General features: G+C 34.8%; 1 protein-coding gene across 1 annotated transcript; it reads right to left on the bottom strand.

Annotated features, from left to right (window-relative positions):
* Positions 1-388: 388 nt before the first annotated feature.
* Positions 389-24,637, bottom strand: EMC7 (ER membrane protein complex subunit 7). Its single transcript, XM_085816760.1, has 4 exons — positions 24,336-24,637; positions 19,250-19,508; positions 11,842-11,922; positions 389-604 (listed from the first exon to the last, which is right to left on the bottom strand). Exons 1-4 carry the CDS (start codon positions 24,569-24,571, stop codon positions 482-484), a joined length of 699 nt encoding a protein of 232 aa, XP_085672886.1. The 5' UTR covers positions 24,572-24,637; the 3' UTR covers positions 389-481.
* Between the last annotated feature and the right edge of the window lie 661 nt (positions 24,638-25,298).

Below are 25,298 nucleotides of genomic sequence, written 5' to 3' on the forward strand. Positions count from 1 at the left end.
TTCATTCATACATTAAACTTTATTATTATTTGAAATAAAATTGTCTCAATTAATAATTTATAAATAGCAGTTCAAATATAAATCAACTAAAATTACTTTCTATTGACTAACCAAACTGAAATTTAAGTAATCTGAGATTTGTTTTATTACATTTTTTTCATTGATTAGTTATTACTTGCCATTTACCATAAACAAAGCAAGCTTCAACACTAACACTTAATCAAATATCTGCTAACAAAAACTGAACGTTTATTCATTCCTTTTCCAATCTACAGATATTTTAGCAGTACTTCTGTAAAATTTTAAAATAATATTCTGCTTCATATATGACTATTTTTTTATGTGAAGAAACAAAAAAATCAGAATATTTAATAAAATGGAAGGGAAATATTTTTTAAAACAGAATTTATTTAAATATCATACATGAGGATAAAAATATCATAAATAAATTATTTATACTATGTACATTTTTTTAAATAATTTACTGTCTTTTTTTAACAACTCTTGTACGTGGAGGAACTCTTTTTCCACCAGTGAAAAAAGACGTCATCACTTCTGATAATTCTGGAACATCATACTTGGGCATCTGCATTTGTTGCATTTCCTAAGATAAAATTTATGCAACTATATTAATTTAAAAAAATACTATCAATCACATCATAACAAGATATTAGATGAGAATAAAGAATGCTTTGAACGTGCATGAATTTAGCCTAACTTTTCTACGATTAATTACCCGGAAGTAAATGAGTACTTTTTCAATTAATGCCATACCACTTAGCACTTTTTTCCTTATGGTATATTTTTTTTATGCCTCATATCACCATTTTAGCTTGGCTTGTTTCCTGGAGATAACTTCTTAAAAACTATCACTCATGCAACCATGTTTTTCAGTCAATGAATCCCTCACCCCCAACCGTAATGGGTTTCATGACTTGGGTTTTGCCAAAAGATGAAGAAACACCTATCCCATTTCTTTAAGACAGAGATATTTTTAACAAAGAATAATAATGCAAATAACCTACTCATGAAATTAAAATTTGGCTTGAAGCCCAAATGGCTATGCATCATTCATTCCTGCTGGAAAGAGAAAGGTGTTTGAAAGAGAAAATAAACTTGTTTTGTCAGATCATGCATTCCTTTTGTTACTATCAATTCATTTACTTAAGGTTTGACAAGTTAATATCTATTAAGTTCTAAGAAAACTTGCTTTTCAAATGAAGCATAATGCAGTATTTGATTAGAATAATTACATGACAGAGGTATATGCTGATTCTTTGTTAGCTTGTAAAATTGATGGTAACTACAAAAATGTGGAAATTGATGAAAGTTTATTCACACACACGTGACCCCCCCCCCCCCGAAAAAAAAGACATCTTCTTTTCCCATACTGGATTTTTGGAGAATTGTGTCATGAAATTATAGTATGTTCCTTTGCCATTCAAAATTGTTTTGTTTTGTTTAGTATCTAGGCAAAGGTCAGGGAAAGAAATACATCAAAATGCACAAATGCGGTACTGAAAATGCATGGTATTATGGCTTTAACAGAAAGGTACCATTAAATGCAATTGAATTAACAGCACAAATCTTACTTATGAATACTTATCAAGTATTACATAACAAATTCCAATATTTAAATTTTGAATACACTCTGGTAATGACATAGTATGCAATCTACTGCTTTTAGTTACTACTTTCTTCAACTGAACCACTGAAAAAACTATTTCTTAAAAATAAATACAAATAACTAAGAAGACATAAAAGAAAGTTATGCAATTAATTTAATAATGCACTAAATTCAAATTCCTTCCACTTTTAGAAAACAAAAACAGAAGTAGCTCTTAAAATGGCCATTTTTACGAGTCATTCAGCCATATACATTACTAATATAATGTAGAATTATATATGCTAGTATAATGTAAAATTTAGTCATCACATATTTTGAGTTATCACTGTTTCTGCAAAGTATCTACCATGTTTCTCCAACCACAACAGATCTCTACGACACTTCTGCGATAAATTTCAGTAGTTTCATAAATTAAAAAATTCAATGGCTTTCATATTCAAACTTATGATGAAAAGGCAGCAAAAAACAAGTTTTCAGATTTTAAATTATGTCTAAAGGGCATTTTTTAAACGTCTTTTGTGTTACCTTTATTTATTAAATATCGTGTTTTTCGCACTTAAACCATAAAATTCAGTTCAGCAGCAATGTCACAAAATATTTTTAAAATGAGCATATCTTTAGAATTTCCGATACACAATTCTGCGCCTTGAAGATAAAAAGGTTCCCTCCGTTGAGTGCTGCCACAGCTCGCTTTTAAATCCCTGAGTTTGTTAATCAAAAACTCGTTAAAGTTTTACAAAATATGAAATCGATAATAAAACAATTCCAAATTTTGGCTTTCAGATGCCTATATTCGCAGTAAGATTACGTCATTCAAAATTGGATGGCTCTAGGTGCCATTGTTTTATCACAATGCAAGAAACATACACACATTTATGGAGATTCTTCATTGTTTAATTTCTTCAAATACACTGCTGGCCACCCAAATTGCAACACCAAGAAAGATAAAAGGTATCACAGAGACTTTGGATGTGTTCTTGGGGTACAGCAGACCAAGCAGCTTCCACACGTTGCCAAAGTTGATCTGGTGTGGCAGCTTGGGATGTAATCCGGTCAATCATTCAGCAATCATGGACCACATGTTTTCTATCGGCGAAAGATCCAGAGAGCAAGCTGCTCAGGAAAGCAATTCAATCTGGCGATAGATGATGAACCCTTGGACAGTGTGGTTGCGCATTATCCTGTTGAAATATGGCTGTGAGCAAGCCCTGAAGGTAAAGAAGGACAGCTGGCTGTTTAAAGTACTGGCAATGCATATTAGAGGAGTGCGAGAGTGATATCCAATACCGCCCCCATACCATAATACCCGGTACAGGACTAGTGTAGCGATGCATAATGCAGCTGTTCATAACTCGAGGCATAACTGATCGTTTTTTTGAAAAAAAAAAAACCACAAGAAAAACACAATTGCTGAACTTGAAATCGTCGAAAACTCCAAGCCTTAAATAGCGCTTTGAAGTGGTGCCACAAGCACGCGCGATGTGCATCTGGGCTGAAATTCTAATCATTTGAATATCTCACCTCTGCTAATGCATGTTATAAATTTCATGTTGTTTGCATGCTTCATTCACAGTGTTGCATTTATGATGGCTAGCAGTGTATAATACAGGGTGACAGTATTTGGTAGCAACGATTTGAAAAGTGATACGCAGTTTATAGGGTTCCGATGCAAAATCGCAAAATGAAAACAATAGTCCTTCAGGGATAAAGCCCCTTTGGTGGTGGTGGTAGTAAGTTTTTCTGGCACAAAACCTTAACGATTATATGCGCTGAACACAATAGACTTTTTTTAAACCTTTAGATTTTACACACACACAGTGATATGTTACATATGGATGAATAGACGAGATTAAAACCACATGAAAAGTAAAATCCAAGATGATCAATTAAAGATGATGAAATGGTGAGACAATGTAAAATCTTAAAACATGAGTTATATTAAAATGCATATTATTAAAACTGTATAACATCAAAAAACAAATTAAATGAAATAATAGATGCCAGCCTCTTTCAGGTATTGAAACAAATTGGGATTGACCTCTTTCCCAATAATATATTCTAGAGGTAAATTTGTTAAAATATTTGAAATGAAATTTTGTAAAATATAGCCAGTCTATTAAAAATGCCAAACTGTACAGCATTACAATGTGAGCATACGAGTTCACTCTTCGCTTTTAATAAATAACTGCAAGTAATGCGCGAGTGACCAATTCTCAGGCGAGTTAACAAAACTTAATATTTTCGGTTCCTAGTGGGGTATCAACTTTATATTTGATTTTTCTCAGCTTATTATTTAGCTGGACATTCCAGTGCTGTTGCCATTTGATTAACACCCTCTGCTTGATGACTTTACGAATGTAATTAAATGGAACGAGCTGATATGATAGGTGAACTGCTAACTTTACTGTAATGTCTGCTAGCTCATTACCTTTTATACTCACATGTCCTGGAACCCAACAGTAAAGGATGTTAGAGCCACGGCTTAATAATTTCAAATTCAAACTTAAAATGTCAAAGGTGATAAGGTTTTGAGCATTTATAATATGATCCTAAAAATTTTAGAGCACTAAACGAGTCTGCATAAATTAGAAATTGTCTTCGACGTAGCTTAGAAATAAATGAAAGCGCATAATAAATCGCATTTAATTCTGAGGAGAAGACGGAGCATGCATCATATAGTCTTCTACCCTCCATGTGGTCTTCAATAGCAAAGGATGCACCAACATGTCCTATTGCTTTCGACCCATCTGTAAATACGGGAATGTAAGTACTGTATTTGCGCCTGTGGTTAGAAAAAAGTTGTCTTTTGGCAAAAAACTTACTAGTATCTCTTTTACCAAAATATTGAAAAACATCAAGAAGCCAAATCTGAGCATCTTCCCAGGGTGGAATTTCAAAATGCTTTACTGCCTGGGTGCTGATGTCTGACATGTGGTATTTCTTTCTCAATTAGTTCTTGATCTAAGAGAGAAATATGGCACACAGGATGGGTGGAACTCAAACAAAAATTTGTAACTATCATCCATGAAAGAAACCTGAATTGGATGGTCAGGAAGTGACAAAGCATTAAAATAGTAGCAGAGAGACAACTGCTCACGTCTTAACGAATGGAGGTTTCCAAAAGGAGTATATTATCAATAGTCGTTCTGCCTTTATGAAAACCACTTTGATATGGGGAAATTACATTGTTCTTTTCTAAATAGACTAAGCGGCAGTTCACCATTTTCTAAAAAAGCTTGCAAACGCAGCTTGTAAGGGCGATGGGTCTGTAGTTATTGGGATTCTTAAGATCTTTCCCTGGCTTAGGTGTAGGAATGACAATAGCTTTCTTCCATGCATTGGGGAAATTATGCTCCTTTCACACCGATTACAAGGCGTATTTGGAAACTAAGTACCGTTTTGAAAAAAAAAAAAAAAAAATAGCAAAACAATTTTTTTGAATCCAATTTTATTTTTACATGAAAATACATGTCTTAAACTATTTTTCAACATAGTTTCTGCCAATGATCAAACACTTGTCATAGCGGGTGACCAGTTTTTGTATACCATCGTCAAAGAAACTTCCCGCCAGTTTCGATAACCACAACTCCACAGCATTTTTCGTGTCATCGTCAGATCCAAAGTGCTTGCCATTGTAATGGAGCAACACAATTTCTTTTACTGAGCATTCCTCTTCGTTTGTTTTGAATGGCATGCCTTAGTTTTGTTAAAGTCTCACAATATCGTGCCGCATTAATGGTTTCACCTCTGGGAAGAAATTCAGTAAGCAAAACGCCTTTCCTATCCCAGAAGACAGTGCACATGATTTTTTGTGATGACATTGTCACTTTGAACTTTTGTTTTTTCTGAGAATGAGTGTGTCTCCACTCCATCGATTGTTGTTTCGATTCTGGTGTGAAATGACACACCCAAGTTTCATCACCCGTCACAATTTGGTTTAAAAAGTTTTTTCCCTCATCACTGTACCGCGTGAGAAATGTCAGGGCACTACCAAGTCGCTTTGTTTTGTGAACATCAGTGAGCATTTTTGGAACCCATTGGGAACACACTTTGCGATAATTCAAGCGGTCAGACACAATTTCGAACAAAACAGTACGTGAAATTTGTGGAAATGCCTCTGAAAGAGTTGTCATTGTGAAGCATCTGTTCTCATGAATTGCTTCATCAACTTTCCTTATCAAATCATCGGTGACAACAGAAGGCCGACCACTCCGAGCCTCGGCGTGGACATTTGTTCGACCTGCATTAAACATTCTTACCCACTTTCTCACCATTCCATCACTTATCACGTATTCACCGTAAACTTCTGTCACTTGACGATAAATTTCGGCCGGTTTAACATTCCTCACGTTCAAAAATTTTATCACGGCACGAATCTCACAGTCAGCGGAAGAACTAATTGTCTTAAACATTTTGAATGTGCACAGCAAACTGAAAACACAACATAGAGCAACCAAAATGGCGACAATTGAAAGTCAGTGAACAAGAAAGACTAGTGCGCATGTGGGGGACGCCTACCACAGCGCTGTGATGGCGTTAGAATGAAACGGTACTTAGTTTTCGAATACACTACGTATATAAAGTGAGAAGTGCATTCAATGACTTACAGAAAAAATGCTTCAGCATTTCATAACTAATGCCATTTGGACCTGGGCATGACCGATGTGTTTGTAACAAAGCTCTTCTTAATTCTAGGAGGGAAAATTCACAGTTGTAAGGCTCCAAGCTGTCAGAGTTGAACTTGATGCAGATACTTTCAGTGCGTTACTTAGCAGACAGAAATGATTGGGAATAATTGCGGCCATTAGAGACTACCACAAATGTTTCACCAAGAAGTATTTGCAATTTCTTCCGCAGTGCTGATCGCTTGGCCATCTTTTTCTAAGATGGAAAGTGAGTGGTCTCGATATATTCCACATGCTTTTCTAACTCTTTCCCGCATACTCGTTTACTGGGTGTTGAAAGCATTATTCCAGACACATACGATATCCAGGAATCCCTCTTACTCTGCTGTCGCAATTTTCTCGCGTTTGCTTCACCTTTTTTGAAGGCTATAAGATTTGATAGAGTAGGACATCTTCGAAAATTTCTCCAGGCTTTTCTCTGTGTTCTCAGAGTTTCCTGGCATTCGTGGTTCGACCATGGTTTTGGGTATTTGGGAGACTTTGGAGTGCTCAAAGGTATAGAGGCTGTAGCCGTTTGGATGATAATGTCAGTAACGGCTTTCACTGCGTTCTCGACCGGCACATCATTGACAACTTCTTCTGTAAGTTGGGCCAGAGAGGAGAAAAGTTCCCAGTCCACCCTTTCAAATATAAAACGTGAGGGTCTTATGATGGGATTCAGTCCTTCTGTTCATTCATTCCTAAATGTTACAAATATAGGGAAATGATCACTATTGTGAGGATCATCTCCAACACTAAATGTACAGAAGGGCAACAGAGATGGTGAACAGATGGCAAGATCAAGAGCGTGAAACGTCCTTGTTGGCTCATGAAAGTAGGTATCCTGACAGGACATCTTTAATCAACTGCTCAATTTGCTTACCTCGGGAATTTGTATCTCTACTTCCCCAAAGCTGACTATGTTCACTGAACTATCCAATAATAAAAAACGATTCTGGCAGCTGCTCTATCAACTCATCCAGTTCTCTCTGATCGATAGCTTCATTCGAAGGCAGATACATGGAAGCAAAAGAAATTAATCCTTTAAAATTAGCCTGTATAGTAACCGCTTGAAGTGATGTTGCTAACGGAAGGACAGTGGACAGATAGTCATGTGAGGTGAGAAGGCCTACACCCCCATAGACACGTTCACTAATAACATTGTTTTTTCTCGTAAATGAAAACCTCCCAAGTTTGGCTTTTCTATTGGCTTTGTGATGTGTTTACTGCAAAGGGAAGCAAACTGGCTGATGCTTATCAATCATGTTCTTGATATTCGAGAGACTCTGGTGGAAACCACGACAGTTCCATGAGATAATGTTGGCCATTATGAAAGTTTATTTCTTTGATGTTGTTTCTTTTTTAGATGAGGAAGGAGAGTTTTCAGAAGTTCCAGTCCACCTTCAACTTCCATATTATCAAAGTCAGAGCGCACACTTTCAAGTGAACTGTCACTTTGACTCCTATGCTTAACAATGGGAGTTTCGGATTGTTTCAGTACATTTGGTTTACTTGATGATGCCGGATTGTTTTCTAAGCACTTATTCTTGGTGTTTATTGTTCCAATTACTTTGTTTTAAGTAGTGCTGGTTTCTGTTAGTTTGTTATTTCCTGGATTACATCCTATTACATTTATTTTAAAGGTATTTTCTTGTTCATTATTTGTCTTTTTACATGGTTTGGACTTCTACTGTTTTGAATTTCTTTGCAGCATCAGCGTATAAAACTTTTAAACGTGGCTGTGTATTAGCCATAATTTTTCTAGCTTCTGCATACTTTCAGGATCTGTACTTCCTTCTCAGCTTTCCATTTGAGACACAAGTGAGAGAACGCTGTGTGCTCTCCTTTACAATTGATACACAGTGGCACAGCATTGCAATTATCACTGTCATGGCCCTCCACAGAGCAGCGAGCACTTGTGGGTTGGCCTCGACAGGACATTTTTGAGTGGGCAAAGCACTGGCATTGGAAATGTTGCATGGGGTTTGGGATGTATGGTCTTACTGGGCAATGAAGATACCCAACCGTTACATTTTTTGGCAAATCAGGTGTGTTGAAGGTCAGGATAATGTTTTGGGTATTTACCAACTGGCCATCTTTATGCATCTTGATTCGCCTAGCAGCACAGACAGACATTTTGGGCAGAGAGCTCAGTTACAAATTCTTCATCCGAGACGTCTAGCAGATCAAATTCAGAGATTACTCCGCAACTATAGTTCAGGGTTTTGTGAGCTGAGGCCTCTACCTTGACAGCTCCTAGTTTCTTTAGAGCAAAAACGGTTGCAGATTGGCTAGGAGCTGTAGTTTTAATTAGAAGATCATCCGAGCAAAGCCATTTGATGTTTCTGGGCTCACCGGCACAGGATTGTATAAGTTTTTGTTTCAAAAACTGTGACATTTTTCAAATTTTGCCTGCTGTGTTTGTCAGAACTACAAAACGAGAAAAAGATTTTACTTGTTGAGAATTTGCATTTACATTTGCTTTTAACTTTTTATTTGAAATTGAAATGTTTTCTGATGCATTATGTTGAGTTTTCCATATTGAAGGGAGAAATGATTTGGACACGGCAGCCCCACCCCACCACGGAGTTCAACAAGGGGATGCAAAAACCTATGCCACGGTTAACCGGGTCTATACCCAATCTGAAGCCCCACAGTCAGCTCTCCCGAAAGCTTATACCCAAGCCACTGTCCTTAAGAACAAGTGACCAGCTGATTGACACTAGCGGGGACAACTACATGCCTCCCGTTTCAATCTGAAGCAGAGGCCAAAGCAGTGTGTTGGGGACAGTACCTCGCCCCTCAACTATCAGGACCCTCCTTTCCAGCCTTACGGGTCACAATACATGACAAAAGTGCAGGTGGTTTTCTCTCGATGAGAAACTCTAAACAAAGGAATGTGACAGAATCTCACTTTGAGCCTGAACCTCCAAAAAAGGAAACCACAAAGTCGGAAGAAATGGAAATAGGAGAGAGAAGAATAGGTGTAAAGGAAAGGAGAAAAGATCACTAAGGGCTCCAGGATCGTGAGCCCCTGAGAGCCAAAGCCCCTTTAGATTTAAAAAAAGAAAATCTAATTTTAATTACACCATCTAAAATACAAATAAGTAAAACATCATTTCCTAACTTTATTCTCATATTACAGCTGTTGGTTTTCTTGGAATAATAACATTAAAATAAAATTAATTATACTAACAAAATAGTTGGCAGGTTTATCATCAAATCTCAATAGTTTATATTTCGAATAAACTTATATTTCTAAAAAATAAAGCTTTAAAATTTGTCTACAACTAAAAAAGTAAATATTTTAATATTATGAAGTTTTACTTTTTCAGCAAAAGTAAAAAAGACAAAGATCAACTTATCTATTTCTTGGGATCCAATTATACATCACTTATAATGCAATTTTTATTGTTAGTGTTACTTAATTTGAATGCATTTTTAAAGCTGGCACAAGAAAAAGCTACACAATTTTGTTACCATTAAATTTCCCTTAAGACATGACAATGTATTTTGCTGTTAGTCTTCAATATTTTTTTCAATGCACAAAAGACAATTTTTAGATAAAACGTATTATCTCAATGTCAGTGTTTATGGTTTTGATTTCATCACATTTTTAGTAAAGTAGGAGATGTCTCCACAGAGAACCCTTTACTGAAAACAGACTCATATTCATGTTACACATGGGAAAAACTAAGAAAACTAAACATGCAGCCAGCCCATTCGCCTGGGATTGAATCCAGGTTGAACTATTAGTATTCAGCAATCTTAACAATTTGGCTATTAACGGGGAAAAGGAGAGAAAAAACTAGCAACACTAATAATCCATAATTTAACCCTTTTTTGGGGAAGGGATGTACCTAATGCTTATTTTCTATATTTGTGTAGGTGGCTAAATAAAAAATAAAAATAAAAATAAAAATAAAAAAAAATAGCTCAGAGAGTTAATGAAATTGCATATGGTGGTAAGCTTAAATTTTTAATTAGAAAGATATTGCAGATCAAAAGGATTCAACTAAATCAGTGGTTTACAAAGAATGCATTATCCCCCCCCCGGGGTCGATGCAGAGAACTCTGTGAAGCTACTGGCTAGGATCTCTACCTACGCAGCCTTGGCCACGAGGATACAAAATGCATGAGCCTGCAGCTCCTGACGATCTGTGGGAAAAGGATACCGACCTTTCATGGGTCCGGTGATGTTAAGTCCCCATAACGAGGGTATCGGTATCAGTAGCCGAATAACGCCTGGGCCATTGAGCACCTAATCTCTGTTGTCCTCAGTATTTGATATAAAGCTTGCAGTGAGGGGCTGCCCACATAGTACTAGAAGGTAGCATCATGAACGACCAGTCATAGTTCCAGGTAATCAGCCCACCCCATCGAGGTCTCTGATCATTGGGACAGAGGTCTTCGCTGACAAGCTCAGCAGTGGGTCTCTTTAACAAAGGGAGATAATTTTGAAGCAGATGCACTTGAGGTTGTGGGCTCCGGGTCTTCAGCTGATGTGTTTAATCCATCTCCAAGGTGGCTTTTTGGCTAGTTTGCCCACTCAAGGATGTGGGCTCCAGGTCTTCAGCTGGTGTATTTAATCCATTTCCAAGGTGGCTTTCTGGTTGGAATAACCACCCATGCCTGATATCGGGGGTTCAAGCTTGGTACAGCCTGCTTAGTGTCATTAAGTTGACCGGGAGCGTATAAATCTTAGTTAATTAACCCCCTAAAAAACAAATTTTTGAATTTTTTGTTGCAAAGTTATGGTTATTTGTTTATAATAATGAATTAAATAACTATACAAAATTCTTATTTGATAATGTTGTTGTACTGGCAAACATCACTTAATGTAATTATATTCATCTACAGCTTTTTCAATTATATTAATTAAATTATAAAATTAAATTTCATTCACAGCATGGATTAAGAACAAAGAAACAGCAGCAGCAGTTGGTTAGATGACCTAGGTGCACCATATTTTATACATTCTTGGTGATGTCTTACAATATGCCAAAAATAGGAAAAAGACTAAATTTTTCTGACATAAATGGCCAAGGCTTAAAACAATTTAATGACAATATTCAAATAATAATATTATACTTTTAAGTAATTGTATGACTAATATTGCTTGGTTGATCAAAACAATATGCATGTGCATTGCAATATTAAAGTCTGAATAACACAAAGCTAAATCTTTACAGACTTGTGGGAACTTGAATTCTCTTAAATTTCTTAAATTGGAGTTTACATTTTTTTATTGATTTGGATGTGAAGAGAATATTGTTCTTATAATAACGGATTCAACCTTTTCCTTATTTTCTTTAATCTCTTCATTAAAAAAGTAAATAATAGAAATGGGATTATAGATAAAGCAATGATAATGCAGAAAAAAAGACAATTGTTACATAAAAGTTTACATTAACTTAAGTTTACATCAACAATAATTTGAATCATTTAAGATTAGTTTAACTAAATAATCTCTCCATATTACCCCATAATAATAATATTAGATTACCTGCAATCCAAAAAGTTGGATATGTAACTATAAATATAACTTACCCTCTGAGTATCTGGATCAGCAGCATTCATCACTTTAGGTAAAACCATAATAAGTAGCAAAGGTAATACCATCATCAAAACCTAAAGAATTTTTAAGGCTTAGTTACAAATGTCATATAACAATTAATACAAATTCTCAATATATGAACACATATATAAATAAAGAAGGTTCATTTTTTAATGTTTTTTACAAACTGAACACTGTTTTCAGAAATCAAAGGCTGCAATTATCATCACAGGCTAATTATTGTTTATCATAAGTTTAATTAGCACACTTCTGTTATCAAGGACTGGATTCAGAAATGTATGTCTGTGTGTAGGTATATATGCATGTACGTGTTCACGTATGCACGTATATAAGTAGGTACGTGTGTATGTGTCTATATACATGGGCACATAAACTGATAAGCCAAAACTAAGAAAACCAAACATGCTACGATTCAATGAACTCATCTGGATTACGTGGAGGGCTCATGATTAAGTAAGAATGGTATTTAACTGCTGCTGGAGGAGGTAAGGAATCATTCTCGCACTTACTTTTGCAAGTGACGGACAAGGCTTCTGATTTAAGTGAATTTGATAGAAGGCAGATTGTAATGGCCGGAAAACTTGGAACGAGTATCTCCGAAACTGCACAACAGGAAGGTTGTTCACGATCTGCCATTGTCAGTATTTATGCAAAGTAAATAAATGATGGTGAAACCAGCAGTAGATACCAAGGTGTTGAACATCCGCATGTCATCAAAGAAAAAGGACATCAGAGACTGTCCCATTTTGTACAGCGAAATCGGCACCAGACAGCAGCTTAGCTGACAGCCCATTAAAGATGCAGGTTCAACTGTTAGTGTTTTGGAACACAAAGTTCAGTGGACACTTTTAAATATCAGACTGCAGAGCAGACGTCCCACTCACGTGCCTCTGTTAACCAAACGTCATTGTTAACTACGACCACTATGTGTCTGGGAACACAGAGACCAGACTACAGATAAGTGGAAGACAGTTGCCTTTTCAGATGAATCATGATTTCTTATTCATCACGTTGATGGTCATGTCATGGTACACCGTTTTCCAGGCAAGTACACTGCTGGCCATAAAAATTGCAACACCAGAAAGGAAGGATATGAAGAACGTCAAAACCACATGAAAGAAAGAAGAGATCGGGATGTGCAAATGAGTAGTGTTTCGGCGCATTCAGACGACACAGGAGGGAGAAATGACATCTGAAGCACTGCATAAAAGTTGAGTAGTGTATTTCTCATTTGAAAAGCATTTTGTAAGGTCGGGATTTGCTGAGAATATCATGTTATCCTCAAATAATAAGAAATGCTTACCAGCAAGTATCGGAATTCGATACAGTTAGGATCATTGCCTATCAAGAATGTGGATTATCGTTCCGTGATATTGGGCGTTGCACTTGTCGACATCCAACCACTGTCATGCGAATATGGAATCAATAGGTTGCTGAGAGTCATACTGAACAGCACGCATGATCTCGGCGCTCTCCCATGAAGAACGCCCGGAAGGACAGACATATTGTGACGTCAGCCCTGCAGAACTGTGCAACCACATCACAGAACATTAGTCAGAAAACAGGCATGTTTGCAGCACGCCCAGTGTCCGCTCGTACGGTGCATTGATGTTTGCAGCAGCGTGGATTATCAGCATGGCGACAATTACTTCAGTCTCCCTTGACAATGCAGCATAGAGAGAGTGAATTTGATAGAAGTGTGCCAAATGACAGCAGTGGATAGAGTAGAGGCACAATGTTGTCATTTCAGACAAATCCCAGTTTTGCATGCAGTATTCTGATAGCCGTATACAGTCTGGAGGCTGCACGGAGACCACACGTCACCTGCTTGCATTCGATAATGGCATAGGGGCCCTGCATCTGATGCACCAAATGCAACTCTGATGTGGCAAATGACAAAGTTGGATAGAGTAGTGGCACAATGTTGTCATTTCAGACGAATCCTGGTTTTGCGTGCAGTATGCTGATAGCCGTATACGTGTCTGAAGGCTGCAAGGAGACCACATGTCACCTGCTTGCAATCGATAACGGCATAGGGGCTCTGCATCTGATGTGATGGTTTGGGCAGCGATTGGGTACAAGACACGCACATCTCTAGTTTGGATCAATTGTAATTTGAACGCAAATCGGTACATATCTCCCATTTTAGGTAGAGTGGTTATGCCCTATCTTCGACGCGTGCCAAACAAGATGATGCAACAAGATAATGCAAGACCACATGTTGTACGTTTTGGTCTGACCTTTCTCGATACACAAGATATTCGATTTCTGTCCTGGTCTGCACAGTCTCCAGATCTGTCACCCATTGAAAACATCTGGTCATTGGTTACTGAGAGACTGGCCTGCGACTTCTCTCCAATTAATATGGTTGATGAAGTTTGGCATAGACTTGAAGCAGCATGTAATGAGTTACCTGTTTCTGTTATCCAAGCTCAGTTCTACACCATGCACATTGTTTCTATCATGTTCAGGATTGGACATCTCAGAATATGATATTACATCTGTTCCGTCTTTTCGGTAGATAGTGGCGCTCTTGATGCGTCCCGATGAAAAATGGTGGGAAATAAACTTTGGTTCAATGGACCAGTGTGGTTAAAAGAGAAAAATTTACCTTCATCATCTTTTGATCCTTTGATCGAGCCTATGGTGGAAGAGGTACAGGTAGAACAGCGTCAAACTACTGTATGTTCTGTTATTAGCCAAGAGGCTGAATTTGAATTGACATCCAGGTTTTCATCCTGGAAAAAATTGAAACACGTAACTGCATGGTGTTTAAGATTCTGCCACAATATTAAACCTACATCTTTAAAACTCAAGGGTTTTTTAACAGTTCAAGAATTGGATAAGGCAAGCAATTTGATTTTTTAAATCATGCAAAATGCCGAATTTAGAGAAGAAATTAGACTTTTGAAAGCAGGGAAGAATTGAATCTCAGCAGTAAAATCCTGAAATTAAATCCTTTTCTTGATAGAGAAGAAATCCTTAGGGTCGGTGGTAGACTCTGCAACTCGAATCTTTCAGAAAACACAAAGTATCCAATCATTCTTCCCAAAAGTCACCAAGTTACTGAATTGATAGTCAAACACTTTCACGAAGTGAACCTTCACAAAGGAGCCACATTACCATTATCTAGTCTGCGGCAGAAATATTGGATCGTTAATGGCCGAGAAATTGTAAGAAAAATAATTTGGAAATGTATAAAATGTTTTAAAAATCGAACAAGCACATCCAGTCAGATAATGGGCGACCTACCTGCTTCTCACGTATTGCCGGACAGAACATTCTCGAATACAGGACTAGATTTTGCAGACCCCTTTTTAATTAAAGCTAGGAAAGGAAGAGGGGGAACGAGATATAAATGTTATGTTTGCCTTTACATATGCTTCACCACAAAGGCCATTCACCTAGAAGTAGTCAGTGATCTAACAACTGAAATATTCCTAGCATCTCTGAAAAGATTTGTGTCACGCAGAGGAAAACCCAAAAAAAAAATCTTTTCAGATAGAGGAAGCAACTTTGTTGGGGGCTGATCGAGAATTAAGAAGATACATAGCTACACTTTTCTCTGAGGAAGCATTTCAAAACTACCTGAGCGGTGAAAATATTCAATGGATCTTCAATCCTCCTGCTGCCTCTCACTTTGGAGGCCTTTGGGAGGCTGGAGTGAAACAAATGAAGATTCATTTAAAGCGGACTACTGGGACCCAGGTTCTGACATACAAAAAATTTCACACCTTAATTACACAAATCGAGGCGTGTTTGAATTCCAGGCCAATAGTTTCCATCTCACCTGACCCTGAAGATTTTAATCCGTTAACACCTGGACATTTCCTAATTGGGACTACATTAACAGCAATTCCTGAACCTGATCTTACAAATAATAAGCTAACCCCTGCTGAAAGATGGAAATTGACACAGCAAATTTTCCAGAGCTTTTGGAAACGTTGGTCTTGAGATTATCTTTCACAATTACAAGGGCGTGCCAAATGGTTGAGGGATAAACCAAATTTAGCCCTCAATGACTTAGTCTTGATAAAGGACGAAAATTTGCCTCCATTAAAGTGGCGACTTGGACGAGTAATTGAACTATATCCTGGTGCTGATGGAAAAGTTCGTGTTGTGAAACTAAAAACTTTATTGGGCAAAATGAAGCATCCTATACATAAACTTTCCCGCTTACCATTGAATGAATAAGACTCTAAAAAAAACCATTAACTGTATATTCATAATTTGTGTCTTTATTATTATTATTAATTCAATTATTTTTCAGATTCAGAGAATGGATCACAATTGTGGATTATGGTAATTTAGCAGTTTCATTATTTTGTTTTCCTTCTAGAGATTGTAAGTATGTTTTATTTGTAAATTTTTGTGCTAAATTTAATGTTGCTATTCAATTTAAATTTGTCATTATGCATTGTTATTTTATATGATACTGTTGAATGTTTGGGAAACTTGTTTAAATCTAAAATTGAAGATCTATAATAATGTTGTAATGAACCAATGTTCATCGGATTATGTTCCGTCTTTTCGGTAGATAGGTGGCGCTCTTGATGCACCCCGATGAAAAATATTCCACTTGACGCTTGAACATGAAGAATGACGCATGTCATACCCTTTTGATGCTTGATTATGTTTTCATGGCCGCTATAGGCAGAAGTAATATACAATATCATTAAGTTTATTGTTAATAAATGTTATTTCTATGTTTTGTGAAATCTTGAAGTTTTGATTTGAAATTCTTATGCTCTCCCAACCTGTTTTTTGAAAACGAAATCAACTTGAGAAATTATGACTCATGAAGAGACACCACAACGTCAGATGAAGAGGATTGCGACTATTACCCGAAAGAAGCTCGACGTTGGGTACAACTTGACATGAAAGACTTGCCTATGCCACCTCTACACTTTCCATTTAGGTCTTTTTTATTATACAAACATCATTTTTATTATACTTATATCTTTTTTATTATACTTTTACTCTTAAATTTTGTATTTTCATTTTCTCTTTATTTTGTTAAACAGTTTTAGACAGCAAAACTTGCACTTATTTTCCCCCTAACACATCGCATAAATATGTGTACCTGTGTAAAAACATGGTGGGACTGGGGAGCGAATCTTGTAAGTTTTCTGTGGCAGTTAAGGTGTTAAGTATATGTGGGAATTTACTTATTCAGGACTTTGATAATCCTTCAGGATATGGAATAAATGCTTAGTTATATGTGATGGTAATGCCCCAAACATCAATCACCTAATCAATGGCAAAATCTCTAGTATGGTTCTAAATCCAGAAAATATCACTACCAACAGTGAAGAAAGTTACAAAGTGTCAGAACAGAACAAAATTTCAAATGACGATTTAATGGCAATTCTCTACACAGCAATTACAAGAATTGAACAATGGAACTGAATAAGAAATTATGCCTATCTATAGAATTAATTTCTACATACCAGTGACTTGCTCCATAACAAAAGTCACAAGATGCAAGGTCTGCAGGGTTTTACAGCTATTCATGTAGAAAAAAAAGAAACTGAAAACACAGTCATTTTAAAAAGTCTTGATCACAGCAGATGCTAGACAGGTTCTGTGCAGAAGCACTCCATCTAATACAAACATTGCACTATGGAGAACTTGTCTTTCTTGCAAGAAGGGAATACTGCCTCTAATGCCATCTCTTAAAAATATTGCATTATGATCAACTATGATAATGCAATTTGAAATGTACTGCTGCAGGCTTCTTCAAATAAAAAAGAGCCTGTAATGAATAATGAAGTCGTATCATCTTCAGGTACTGCAATAAGTTTTCAAAATCATATGTAGGTTCTCCCTTGCCCAGATGTGGCAGTTGTGTACATTTAAACAAACTTTCTTAATAAAACAATTACCATTAAGCAAAAAGTCCACCTCATCAGTTCAAAGAATATTTAACAGCAGTCCGGATTGTTTTGCACCTGTTGAAAAACTCAGTTTACAAATTTATGACATCTTTTGAAATCAGTTGGTATCAGCTAGAGTGCACATGTTGATTTTTATAAGGTTACATCTCGAGGATAATCCTTAGTGATTGTCACATGATCCCATGTGAAATGACAATTTTCCGGGACTGTTAGCCTTCTGCTAGTGAAAAATGTTACTTCCATGACAATAAAATTTTTAGCTATTATAAAAAAATTCCATGCCTTTCTATGGAAACCGCATCATATCTACATTTTTCAAATGATTAATTTTTTATTTTTCTGTTATTTATGGATCACCCAGCACTTTGTTTTATAATGATTTCAGATAAAAAAGGCTTAGTATATTTCAAGAAAAGTATCATATGGTATCTTTCAAGAACTATTTAGCTTCCAATCGGAGACTTTGTAGGTATACTTCTATACCTATATCAGAATTGTATTTATTTAATGTGATTCTAGAATATATATATTAATATTAGTAGGGTTGTCATACATCCCATATTATTGCGGCTTTAACCATATTTAACTACTCAGTCCAATATTACTATTTGTTCCATTTTCTCCCTAAACTCTGGATAAGACAGCTAGAGCCCAGTAGGGCCTAACTACTGAAACCTTAATCAATACAGATAATGCTAAGCTCTTTATTTTTTTAATACTTTTGTGGAATATAAAAAGAAATGGTCATAATTGTTCCAAAAATTCAATAAGCTCGACCGGATGACTTTCAAACAAGATCTTAAATGAGAAGAAATAATATGTACTACTGTATATTTACGAGTAAGAAACATCAATATTGGTAACACTGAGATGCTACTCAGCCGGTCTGTATATATAAAAAATTATTTATTGAAAAATAATACCAACCCAAACTGCGGAACAACTATAAAATTCACTATGGAAGAGAAATGGCTTAAGGTTTTTGCAGACAGAAAGTATACTGATCATGCCTAATAAAGCTACGTAAATACATTTTTGCCATCCCAGACCACAATACAAATGTGGAGAAAATACTTTCAACTCAATGGTCAGATGAAAGAAACAGGTTGTCAGTAGAGACAATCGAAGCAGTTTTGATTTGGCATTATAATTTTGAGATGACTTATGGCCATTTTTATAATTATGTGAGAAAAGATGGTATACAGTAAGAAAAAAGTAAAATCAACTTTAAAATAAAGTCTTGCTAAAAAAGTTACTTAAATGTCTTATAATTCATTTTATTTGTCTGATAAAACTTGACTTTTTTTATCAGAGTAAAATACACCCTTACCTACCCACATTTTTCATGTTTTATTTATTAAGCATTTACAGGTTTTGTAACAAGGCTTGGCAATTATATCAAACCCAAATATCAATAATTTTCTAATATTAAAGCTTCAAGTTGTCAGTTTTCAACACTAATGCAAAAAAATCATGTACTTACCATTGGATTCATTAAAAAGTCGGTGATTCTCCAAGCTTCTCGAATCTGGAAGTATTTATGTGGAGCCCGAACTTTGAATTTCATAGGATAAGGAACTTGTTGAACTAAATTTGTTTGAACATAATTCAGTTTTCGAGCTCGAAACTTGCCTTTGGAATTTATATCTACCCTAGCTGGTTCATATATGTGATTGGGATTGACAACTTCAACAACATAAGATCCTGGTTCAACATTGGTGACATGAAAACTTCCATCACTCCTGTAACAAATAATGAGATACTTTTTTATAACACAAATAATAATATATTGATATCATCTTATGATACAACCCACATATCATAATAAAATGCACTTTATATAATGTGCACAGTAATCCACCATTAGTAGCATAATATGCTTTAAAAAATTTTAACTTAGGTTGGTCAGTTGAAATTTTTTATGTAGTAGTTGTTACACCTGCTTTACCTTTTTCAACAACATGATTTTAGTTAACATAGTAAATCATATGATATTCAATTTCTCAACAGCTACTTGGAAATATATGTAATTATTGTTAAGATAAGAGACATTTCATCTAGTTAAAGCAATCACTGTCTGTTATCAAGGAATTTAAAACAAAATCATTACTTATGCAAATGTAACAATAAGATAAGAAAAAATCTTTTGAAGATGATAATTTTTCTAGACTTCTAGAAAATACAAATAAAATGTAACATTCTAAGATCGTGGAAAACTAATTACAACCTAAAAGTATACAGATCTGAATGTTTATTTGATATAGTAATGAAAACAAGTATTTAATTGTGATTATTGGCAGATTTGACCATTACACAGAAATGGTCTGAAGATGTGTTGAGTTGCATAAAAATTTCAGTAATTTACCACTCAAATGACAAATTTCTTAAAAAAGCCATCTTAATTATAATAAATTTTTTCTATCCATATGCAACAATAGTTAAAGTAATTAGGATTGTAATCTAACTTTTATTAATTTAATGTACGTGCTTATTTATATTTTAAGTAGTGTTTTTTAATTTAATTATATTTTAATTTAATGATCGTGATTTTGTGAGTTATATGTTTGTAGTATTTTGGAATACGTTTGAGTAGAATACGTTGAGTATTTTCATGCATTTTCGTGAAATTTTTCTATTTTATGAGAAAAAACCAGTGTACATGGATATAGGGAAGAGTGTGCACAATTTTTGTGCAATTCTGGGATGTTTTTTTAAGTAAAAATAAGTCGACGTGTACATGGTTTAGTAATATTTTAATTAAATGATAGTTATTTTGTGAATTTTATGTTTGTAGGAATTTAGTACACGTTTCAGTTGAAGTAAACGTGTATGGAAATAATTTAAATATTTGACACTAAGTATTTGTAACCATTTGTAATGTTTGCGGTATGAATTCGTTGGTGACGTTTATAATATAATAGATAATTTAGAGGTAAAAGTTTTTGGATATTTTATTTATTTTATACGTGGAAATGTTCATCCTTGGAAAGGGTATATACGTTTTCACAATCAGGTAATTTCATATATGTGCTTTTTACCGAGTTTAAAGATTCACAGAATTTTTTTGCATTTCCGTGCAAAGTTTTGTAATTTATGAGAAAATAGCAGTGTAGATGGATAAAGTTAAGAGTGTGTGCAATGCCATTTTTGTGAAATTCTGGGATTTTTTTTAAGTAAAAGTAAGTCAACGTGTAAATGGTTTATGCGTATGTGCTATTCTGAAAAACGCGCAAGGAGTTTGCGATTGTGCACTTTTTCCCAATTTTGCAGTTAATATTTGTCATGCTTAAGCAGCTTTGTTACATAAAATTTCTAGCATAAGTGTAATTCGGCTAGTAGATTGTTGGAAAAAGTGTTCAGTAAATAAAAAGAAAAGAAACATGTCTTTACTTCGTGAAGACAAAATGGCGGCGAAAAAAAAAATAGAGGGTTGCTGCAGCAGAGTTGGTCGCCAAAAAATCGCCAAGTTACCATAATCCAAAGATCAACTGATTTTTATTTTGCCAGATTTAAATACTGTTAAAAAGAGATTAGAATCACTCAAAGGTGTTTTAGGTGACAATCAAATTAAATATGTTATTAAAAAACTACTGTCTAAAATAATCATTTGATAACTACATACAGAATTTTATGGTACAAAATATTTTATAATTTAAGGGTTTTTAGAGAGATAAATTCATATATATATATGTCATAAGCCAAAGCAAATATATGTTACTGAATCTTTTTTGGGGAAAGATAGGGGTACGTTTCTGTTATCAAGACCAGATGAGAAATGTATGTATGTATATGTGTATGTATACACACACATACCAACACACATTTCTGAAGCTGATCTTGATAAAAGTAAAGAACTTTTTTTTCATACCTTTAACCCCCCTCAGATTATTAAGCCTTTTTTCACTCATATGACTTAGTTTTCTGGTTGAAATCAAAGTACTCTATTCTGTCAACACTGCACATCAAAATCATTGCACTCTATATTCCTGTGATGCATAAATAGGCTATAAAAAGCAAATAGCATCTCATTTTTACCTCATGGATGGCTTTTTGTTCCACTCGACTGCGTAAAAGCATAGCTAGAGAGGTTTTGTTGAAAAAGTCTTCTCACTACTGCCAGCTGTCAACATAAAGTCTTTTTTTTTCCCCCAAGACTGTTTGATCAAAGCAAAATGTACCAAAGGTTCAAAGGATAAAGTTTTTATGCTCTTTTATAATAACTAAGAACCATTTCATCAAAACTAAGTGATTTAATATACTGTCTATGAGATGTAATTATTATGGTCAATGAAAAGCATCAAAGAGATTGAATATCACTCATCCATTCCAATATGAAAAGTAGGATGAATTTCTTTAATCACGAACTATAAGAAGTGACACTTTAATTTAAGGGATTAAGCTGCAATTGGTTGGAGTAGATTGAAGGATGCCCCTTGGATTATCACCAAGTTGTTTCATTTATGGTAACCTGTGTAGTTGAATGCTATGGAAAACCTATTATAACATTAATTGGTTGCATGACTGTGATGAACTTAAATTATGGGATGGGTTTTAGTATGTTATTTTGTGGTTTACACGGTGAAATGGCTGAATGTTGTAAGATTAATTTGAAGTTTCCATTCCAAGGAAATTTGCGTGGTCGAATGTCGGAGGATACCTGCACTACAGAGGATAATTTTGTGAAGTTATGTGGCAATGCCAGCATAAAGATTATAGTTCAGACAATTTTAAGAAGTTTTTGGATGCTGTTACAGAATTTTGTTTAACTAAAGACAAGGAAATTTATAAATAAGGTAAGTGGATACTTCCTTTGTGTAGAGCTAAGACGAATTTCCTTTTTTATGTTAATTCATTGATTTAAAATGTAGTTTATTGAGATTATAAATTTTTTGTTGGCTGCTCCTCTGACTTTTTAAGTGAATATAGATCGATGTATAGCTGAACAAATGGAGTGCGCAATGCCTAGTTTGTGCTATTTTCTTATTTTTTTAAGTGAAAATAGGTTGATGTGTACATGGATACCGAGTTGGTGAAATTCTTTGACTTGTTATATTGGATTTGTGTAGTGGCGATTTTTGGAAGACCAAAATAACAAGTCGAAGAATTGCACAAACTGTACTGCCTATTATTACCAAGGAGCACCCATAAATATATTTTTACCCAGTACTTATCTGATCAGTTACCATGATAGCGATTCAGTCAGAAATTCCAGTCTAAGAAAATTATTTAAAAACCACTTGATGGGAATGTGAAAGGTAATTCTCTTCTTCCTTACTTTGTGCCTCTGTGGTGTAACTGGAAATGTGTGTGGCTAACAGTAGAGTTCAAATACCGGCAACAGCAATGCTAATTTTTCTTAGTTTCCCTGGCTTCTAAAATGTTGATGACAATAAATATTCTTGAGAAAATATGAGCTAGTGTTTCAATTATTTAGTGATTAGATGAAAGCTATGCTTTTTGAGCTATACCAATTTGGCAACATATTTGCCAGGTATCACAATCATTCAATTCTTGAGAACATACACTATAAAAAAGTCACCCTTGTAATTAGCAATCAAGCATGTTACATAGTTTTAGCTTTCTAATAGCTCATGTACCTCAGCCTCCACATGCACTATAATGAATTTGTGAAAATATCAAGGAGAAATACAGCTGAATAAATGATTTCACTGCTGTCACGAAGAAGATTCTTGTAAATATTTCCAGTCACAATGTTTTATATTAAGAAACCACTGAATTCCACCTACCAAAATTTCATTTTGTAACTAGGTGGAATACCTGGATAAGATGCTCAGTTTGACAGAAAACTTCAAAAATCAAATATTTTCACACCTGCCTTCACTTAATGGTAGCAGCTGCCCTCAAGCATGTCAGATAAATGTTCAATAAGAAACATCTATAGCCGAACATTTTTTGCAGACATGGCTGTAAAGTGTTTGCCTGATATTATTCAGTATTTGGAAGACGAGAGTATTCTGGAAAAAGTTAACAGTTGTGAAGAGCAACCTCAGCTCATATGATACATTTGAATTTAATTTGAAGAATATTTTGAACATGAAAGTTCACACCTTCAAATAACCTCTTTCCATAAATTCACCAAGATATACTTCATTGATTTTTGTAATATTAAATAGTTTCTCCGAATATTTCTATTAGAAATGTTATGTGTGAACCAGTATAACAGTTTTCAGTACTTGCTTGCTAGTCGGATATAAACTATACAACTCGGATACATAATATTTTATTTTTTAATAACATATCGAAATAAGAAAAAATACGAGTGACACAGAAATGAGTAGATATTTATAAACTTCAAAATCCGTATAAAGGGTGTATACTGTAACCAAATTAAACAGGATGTATTAATTTCCACCTCAGGCAAGAAATTACTGCGAAAATTCATGAAATTTACAGTCCTTATAGAAAATTAAAGAATTAACAATAAATTTTCACTAAAATAACTGATAAAATGAAAAAAAAAAAAAAAAAAAAAAAAAAAAACTAGAACTGAGTAATTCTAATAAAGAACTAAGACAATTTTCGTCACATTTATAAATTTTGAAAATTACCTCAAAAATCCTATTCTTTCCCCTCCATTCACTAATACTCTAGTTAATAACAACCATTCGGGTGATATAACATCTGGAGGTATGACAGTACCTTCAATAGTATATTTGTCAGCATTCTCAGTACCTTCTGCTTCGTCTCCTATAACTACTACGAAAATTGAAAGAAATATTACAAATGACACATTCATCATCTTTGAGAAATCAAATTTAAAGATCAACATATTTATATAAATCATTGTTCGCAGATCTTCATAAGAGGGAAGAGGGGGAGAGTTGAACTGCGGTGCTTAACCACCAGGGTGCCTGGGCCGTCACCATCGAGATAGATAAGGCCTGCGCGCTGAGTTACTACGTCACTGCTAGGGGACCGGTCTTCGCGCAGTTTAGCTTCCTTGCTAAACACCCGTTTTTCTAAACCTATTCTATGAAATTGGTATCTCATACTATAAAATCAGTCTAAAACAAAATTACAAGCGGCAATATAATGTTTTACAAAGCTTATACGAATATGAAATATTTTCATTTTCTTTTGTTGGTATTTATTTTCAAAACAAAATTATTTGAGAATGGTGTGGTGCTTTTAAAAGCAAATCATTTCTTTGAAGAAAAATTGGTTTTAAAATTCAAGTAGCTGAAATTTTTACTTTGATTTTTCTGCACTGTCTTTGTGTTTCTCGTTGATTCTCATCACCGCATCAAATTTTTTTGTTTCACCCACTACTTTAACAAAATGTTTGCCAGTGGGAACACATGTTATCTCTCATTCTATAATTATTGAATATTTATTATGTTTATCATATTAATGTAGCAGGATTATAAAACATCAAACGAATGCAAGAGACTACTTTTAATATTTAGACTAACATTTAAATGCCTTGTATCAGTCAGAAAATTTTTCTGAATGTAATAAATTGCTAAATAGTCTAGTCTTAAAATTATTTCTTACTTACATATTGTATGTTA

The sequence above is a fragment of the Stegodyphus dumicola genome, chromosome 5 (genome assembly GCF_044657685.1).
Source record: "Stegodyphus dumicola isolate Sdum_Otavi_A_Nest chromosome 5, ASM4465768v1".
Taxonomy (NCBI): Eukaryota; Metazoa; Arthropoda; class Arachnida; order Araneae; family Eresidae; genus Stegodyphus; species Stegodyphus dumicola.